This window comes from Siphateles boraxobius, unplaced genomic scaffold, assembly GCF_051911475.1.
Source record: "Siphateles boraxobius isolate OS27281-9 unplaced genomic scaffold, OSU_SipBor_1 135, whole genome shotgun sequence".
NCBI classification, from domain to species: Eukaryota; Metazoa; Chordata; class Actinopteri; order Cypriniformes; family Leuciscidae; genus Siphateles; species Siphateles boraxobius.
Genome location: NW_027508739.1, coordinates 434,008 through 441,264, shown reverse-complemented (window position 1 = coordinate 441,264; position 7,257 = coordinate 434,008). Strand labels below are relative to the sequence as shown.

The 7,257-nt window shown below is 36.5% G+C and overlaps 1 protein-coding gene across 1 annotated transcript; it reads right to left on the bottom strand.

Annotated features, from left to right (window-relative positions):
- Nucleotides 1–2,329: 2,329 nt before the first annotated feature.
- Nucleotides 2,330–7,257, bottom strand: ralbb (v-ral simian leukemia viral oncogene homolog Bb (ras related)). The gene is made up of 5 exons (XM_077229777.1): nt 7,119–7,257; nt 5,947–6,095; nt 5,571–5,779; nt 3,139–3,316; nt 2,330–3,059 (listed from the first exon to the last, which is right to left on the bottom strand). The coding sequence occupies exons 2-5, from the start codon at nt 6,058–6,060 to the stop codon at nt 2,940–2,942; spliced, it is 621 nt and encodes a 206-aa protein (XP_077085892.1). The 5' UTR covers nt 6,061–6,095; nt 7,119–7,257; the 3' UTR covers nt 2,330–2,939.

Sequence of the window (7,257 nt, the reverse complement as noted above, 5' to 3'; positions counted from 1 at the left end):
CCTTGTATCCTGACACATACATGGATTTCTCTAGGCTAAGCCCCGGATATCCACTCACCCTAGAACCACCCCTGAATAAAACTATAGTTAATATTAGTAAGAAATGATGGTGTCAAACAAAAGTAAAAAGATGTGTAGTAAAAAGTACAGATTTAAGTTTGAAGTTGAGGGTGTGTGAATATTACGAGCATTTAATGTCAACTAAACGTTTATATGTTTCACAGTTAATCATTAAACAGCTTTAACGAAATATATATATCATTCCTTGTGAAATACAATGTAAGATTTACCTCAGTGAGCGGTGGAAAATTAATTTCTGCAAACTTTTTAGACAAAGACTGTGCAAACCGAGGCCAACGTGAAATGGCGGAGTAAGTCCAGCCTTCTGAATAAAAGAGCCAATCGCCGAATGGTAAAAAGTCAATGCGTCACTGCAGCTACCCAAGAAGACGAGCTCTTATTACTGCACATGCGCAGTGGCTGGTCCAGCCTAAACATTTCTCTCTTTTTTTGTCAAGATTTGAGCGTTTAGAAACAAAATTTATTTGACAGTTGTTGTCAGATTTAATTGGTGATTTCAAATATGAAGTTTAGGCGTAAGTTAAGCTTGGTAAGCATCTTTGGAGAATTTGATGTTTCCTAATTCAATGAGATAACGTTTAAGAGCTGTCCTTGAATGACTGAAATAGACCCTTTTCACATTTCTGTTTTTTAAAAGTCGTCAGTCATAGTTGGTTAAATATAAATTAGCGGTGAATGAGAGAATACATTAAATATATTTTGTGTTCCCATTTTCTCAAATAGCAAAATAAAAAATCCACAATAATATTTTCACAACTTTCAAAAAGAGGGAGACAATATAGAGATTGATAACGGCAGTCAGACCTAACGTTAGCTAGCAGCTACCATATTAACGGTTGATGCTAACGGACTTTTTCGAAAACACTTTAAACCATTTCTATAAAGTAAATATTCAACGGAGCGTGTAATTTACGTGAAAGTATCAGAAAGATTTGTATGTAATATTTGTGTAATTGTAGGGACTAGACTTACCTGAAAGTAGTGAAAACAACAGAGAGAGAGAGAGTTTTGCTGCTTGTGTCAGTTGAGCTCCCGCCCGGTTTCCATAGCAACGCCCTCAGCTCCAGTTCAAATGCGACTCGAAAATTCAGCGCGCGCGCAGAAGTCACGCAGTATTTGCATAAATGTAGAATTGATGGAGTGAATTATTTGATAATCAGATCAAATATCCTGAAACTGTATACATTATTAAGTGGATAGTAGGCCTGTGGCCATCATCAAACTGTAAATCGAATGAGAACATGAAAGCAGGATTGAGAATGTAAAACTATAATATAATAGCCTATAATATAATATAATAAAGCTTTAGAAATGGTAAACGTGGTGTAGAAATAAAATAGCAAAACACTGATTAAAAACTAGGCTATAGGCTACATGATATAAGGCATGAATATATTTTATTTTCAAAGTCTATTTTTGGCCTAAATTTGGACCAAATCAGACGGACCAAAGGAAGCCTAATTTTCCAGTCTATTTTTGGGCTAAACGAGGACCCTGACTGGACGACTTGATTTAGCCCAAAAAACAACGTCCAAATGACATCTGGTGCTGGGTGGAAAAGATGTCAACTTTACCATCCCTCCCACAGCAGCTGTAAACACGGTCACATGGGCGCTGAGTGAAATGACTGGAGTAAACTTGTTTTTCACCAAGGCGGAACTATAGGCCACTAATATTTGGGCGAAAGTTAACCTTTGGTCTGGGCGAAAACAGCTAGTCATTCTCCTAAAGTATTTTATTTTCACTAATTTCACTAAAGATGTTTGGAAAAAAAGTATATTAATATATAATCACAACAAAGGAAAACAATTTAACAAATTTCCATGCCGGGTGGTGCCACCCCTTTATTTCTCATCACGAAAGGTAGTTTAACCTGTTGCACAATTGAAGTGTGGGGTTAGTGAATTTTCTTACTGTAATATTTTTTCATTGTCCCATCATCCAGTTTGCTTGGCTCTTGAATGTCTCAGCATTCTCAGATCTGAGCATGCGCAAGTAAAGGGCATTACAATGGGGTGTTAAATGCTGAATAGACGGTTTCTCACATTCAAAGTCAAGGTGACTGATTGCCTCCGGACACTTTTTACTGCTCTCATAAACTCTTATGGCCCTGCTGCCGTCCTTTGTCAAAACTCCGGAGGTCATCAAACGCAGAAACAAGAGTGTAACACAAAATTACAGCATTTTCTTCAGCACTGAGACACAAAACAAAACCAGAACGGCATTCGCTTCAGTGAAGCACAAGAGATTCATAACAAAATCAGAGAAGGTTTATTTGGTCGATAATCACCAGGCAGAGAAATCATGAAACATAGACAAAGTGGTTTGATTACAAAAATATAAATTGTCTATTGTGTGAACCATTTCATGAGTTTGCATAGTGTGAAAACTCACGAACTCTTTCAGCTGTGTTAAGCTGCATAATAATGCTTTACTGCATTCAAAACAAACAAACAAACAAACATTGCATATAATGTCCTTTGCCTTTAAGGAAGGGAAGGCATATAAAATAGAGTATTTAGCACAAAAAGCAAATGTTTTATGTGTATGTGTGATAAATTGAAAAATAAAGAAATTCATGAAACACACGCAGAATTAATTTTTAAATAGTTTGTCGCATTAATTAAAAACTTATTCTATTTGTGTTTCATGAATGAGGTCCAATGAACAAGGAATGTTACAGCTCCATATTCCAGAGTTGAACTACTGATTTGATATGGGAAAACCTGTAGAAACTTGCAAAAAGATGTGAAAGAGTTGCAGTTCTGGTTCGATTGTATTTGGCATCAAAACAGGAAGGAGGAGGGATGAAGATCTGGTCTCCTCTTCATCAGAGGAACGTCTCAGTCCAGGAAAGCTCAAAGCAGTGTGCATCTCTCTTTCAGGCTTTTCTTCTTCTTTCCACTCTTCTTTCCGTTCTTCTCCTTGTTCTCAGACATCTTCTTCGCCCGCACCTCCCTCATCAAGTCAAAGAACACCTGCAAACAACAAACCCCAGTTGACGCACTCACAACCATCATGTATTCTGAGAGGATCGGGATTTTAAAGGCACAAAACCTTATCGACGTTGGCTCGAGTTTTGGCGGATGTTTCCACATACTGGACGGCCCACTCGTCCGCTTTGGCTCGGGCCTCGTCCGCAGACACCTGCCTCCTTTCCTCCAAATCAGACTTATTCCCCACCACTAACAGAGGGATTTTATCCTCCTCTGCTTTCACTCTCAGGATCTGCTCCCTGTGCGGATCAGAAACACATATAATATGATCCTAACACAGCACAGATGCTACTGACAATCTCTCTACAAACACGTTAAAAAAGATTACTTTTTTTTTTTATCGAAAGCAGCCTTTTATGCTCACCAAGGCTGCATTTATTTGATGAAAAAAAAACCTAAAAACTGTGAAATATTATTTCAATATAAAATAGCTGTTTTCTATGGGAATATATTGTAAGTGTAATTTTTCAGCATCATTACTCCAGTCTTCAGTGTCACATGATCCTTCAGAAATGATTCTAATATGATGATTTGATGCTCAAGAAATATTTCTGATTATTGTCAATGTTGAAAACAGTTTCATATGTTTGTGGAAACTGTGATTAGGGTTGCCACCTGTCCCGGTTTTACCGGGATTGTCCTTCTTTTTAACAACCTGTCCCGAGAAATTTATCCACTCTCCCGGGACACTGAATGTCCCGGTTTTCGAAAGGCTACGTGAATATGTATGTTCAATTTACTTTTTTCTCTCCACTTGAAATAGCCTATGCGTTGTGCACAGAGTGGGCGGTGTCTCTTGTGTGTAGAATGCGCTATCATTGGCTCTGGGACGTGTGACGTGACGTAGGCTACGTCATCTAGCGCGTCTGTCTTGGCAGCTAGCCAGTTACTACAGGCGGCAATTAGAGAAGCAGTGAAGAAGATTGTACGTCAACGTCGTTCGTTAGCGTTAAAGGATTAGTTCACTTTTTAAAAAACGTTTGCTAATAATTTACTCACTCCCATGTCATCCAAGATGTCCATGTCTTTCTTTCTTCAGTCGAACAGAAATTAAGGTTTTTGATGAAAAAGTTAGGATTTTTCTCCATATAATGGACTTCACTGGGTACCAAACGGTTCAGGGTCCAAATGACAGTTTCAGTGCAGCTTCAAAGGGCTTTAAACGACACCAGACGATGAATAAGGGTCTTATCTTGCGAAATGATCGGTCATTTCAAAAATAAATAAAAGAGTTTAAGTTTTATAAGCACAAATGCTCGCCTTGCTCTGTTCTGTGATGCGCGTTCGTGACTCTCCTGTTTGAACTCATTCATCAAAATGAACAAATCTTTTTTCGAGTCATTTCATTCGTTGAATGAACGAAATGACTCGGAAAAAGACTCATTCAAAATTAACAAATATTTTTTCAAGTCATTTTGTTCGTTGAATGAATGAAATGACTCGAAAAAAGATTTGTTCATTTTGAAAGTTCAAAAGAACAGCATTTATAGCTTACCTTACAGCAGCACCTTATAAATGTCTTTAATGTCACGTTTGATCAATTTTATGCATCCTTGATGATTAAAAGTATCAATTTCTTTTAAAAAATTATAATTCTGAGTTCTGATTCTTAGTTGTTGTATTTTCAATCAAATAAAATGTAATTTATTCCTGTTTTACAATATACAATTTTTTTGCACATAAACCCCATTACAGGTTTATCATTATTATTGTTTACTCACAAATAGCAATTTCTACCCAATAAAATATTTTACAGTTTGATATAACTATAAAAACCTATATTCATTATAGTGTGTATATATTATTATATTTAAATGTGTATATGATATTAGTACATGTGTATACTGTATATACACAACACATATTTATACATTATATATATATATATATATATATATGTGTGTGTGTGTGTAAAAAATTTAAAATAATACACATACACACATATATTATATAAACATAAACTTTTATGTTAATGCGATTAATCGAATTAATTTTGACAGTACTCATTTGTTAACGTATTCGTAAAATGTATGACTTTTCCAGGTCTAGCCCTTATACATCCACCAAAATATTTCTAGTTCTTCTACTATAATGACAAAGCTGATAATTTTTTAACACTTTTATTTTCAGAAACTAGGAGTGTCATTATAATATTCACATAATCACTCTTTAAAAATTCTCTCATATATCCCGGTTTTCCAATCCTGACTCATAAATAAAATGTCAGTTGTTGAAGGAACAGATGATAATAAATATGATGTCAGCTTACATCTTGATTTTTAGCAGTTTTAACTTATAGTACGTCTTATATCTTACAGCTCGACTCATTTTGTTTCCATCAGAGTGTTGTTGTGGGCAGGATGCCGGCGTAATGATAACATCATTCTGCTCTTTCTGAGAACATACAGTGCGGTAACTGTGCTTCTTCCACGCTGGGACTGAACTGAGCGTCTGTAAAGGCACTAGAACAGCAGATAAGCAGGACGTCCTGACCTGAACTCTGACGCGGCGCTGAAGGACTCTGGTTCTGTGATGGAGAACACCAGGAGAAACCCCTCTCCGCTGCGGAAGTAGTTATCCCTGATGGCAGCGTAATCTTCCTGACCCGCCGTGTCCAAGATATCAATCTGCACCTCCTCTCCATCCAGGACCACCTTCTTCCTGTAACTGTCAGCCTTGGTGGGCTCGTAGTCCTCCACGAACTGAGCAACACATATTAGACAAGTAATAGTCATAACAGACATAGAGAAGACGATGGAAAGTAAATAAAGGAACTCTTTCTGACTGTGATGAACAAGTGATAATCATAATAGAGCAGATGAAGGACAGTAAATGGCATAATTTTGAATGAAGACTGTGATGAACTCACCTCGTCATACATGAACTGCAGTGTGAGAGCAGATTTCCCCACGCCGCCACTGCCAACCATGATCACCTTGTGCAGGACCAGCGAACTTTGATTTTTACTCTTATTTGCTGCCATGACTTTAGTGTTCTAGAAGAAGAAACAGAACTAGACTGCAAACACACAAAAGAATAGAAACATACATTAATAATAAATATTATTAGTACATACATTATTAATATATATTAAAAATACGGTATCACTTTACAATAAAGTCCATCAGTTAAAATTAGTCAGTCTATTAACTATCATGAACTAACAATGAGAAATACACTTGTTACAGTATTTATTAATCTTTGTTAACTTTAGCTAATAAAAATACAGCTGTTCATTGTTTGTTCATGTTAGTTCACAGTTCATTAACTAATGTTAACAAATACAACCTTTGATTTTAATAAAGTATTAGTAAATGTTGAAATTAATATTAACAGATTGATAAATGCAGAGGAAGTATTGTTCATTCTTAGTGAACCTTATTGTAAGGTGTTAAGGTAACACTGTTACCATAAATACATATTATAGCCTAAATACATACATATTATTATAAAATCCAATTAAATGCACCTTAAATTGTGATCAACTGTGTGCATCCATCCATCTATATGATAATACCATGTTTTTAGGTAAAGAACCATGATAGTAATATGGTATTCTTTGACGTACAACGTAAATACCACAGTATTGAATATGAATAATCATTTACTATTATGGTACACAGTAAAAGTACCATGGTACCGTCAGCCACAGCACTTCTTTGTAAGGACAACAGTATCAGTAAGAAACAGAAAACAACACTACATTACTAAAATGTACTAAAAGTATAAAGCAAGCTGTTGTAAAATTGAATAAAGAGATTTTCACTTTCCCATTCCGCGGAGAGAGACACCACCCCTTCCTTATTGTTATAGGCGAGAGCCCGCCTCTTCTAGCTCTTGATTGGTTCAACAGACAAATTATAAGGCGGGTCCTCTTCTACTCTCCCTCTCATTGGATGTGAAAACAGTCAATCACAGAGTTTTCCTACAAAGACTTCATCCGAGGAAATACCTGAGAACTGCATAGTTTTCGTCTGCGCAAACTGATCTGAAACATTTTTAAACTGACCGAAACAACGTAAAGTCTCATAGATCACTTACCGGAAGTTTGATCTGTGAAGGGACAGTAATTTGATTGGCATGTATAAGCGGTTAAAACATAATTCTGTCAGCCGGGATCAATTCCACTACTCCCGTCCCGTACAGCTACACCGCGCCGCCCACCGGATATTCAAATTAC

Excerpts from the sequence above, each read along its gene's own strand:
- ralbb (XM_077229777.1), bottom strand. The coding sequence starts at position 6,060 with ATGGCAGCAAATAAGAGTAAAAATCAAAGTTCGCTGGTCCTGCACAAG. Across the intron at positions 5,780-5,946 it reads TGCAGTTCATGTATGACGAG|TTCGTGGAGGACTACGAGCC; the intron begins GTGAGTTCATCA and ends TGTGTTGCTCAG. Across the intron at positions 3,317-5,570 it reads AGCGCCGCGTCAGAGTTCAG|GGAGCAGATCCTGAGAGTGA; the intron begins GTCAGGACGTCC and ends TGATCCGCACAG.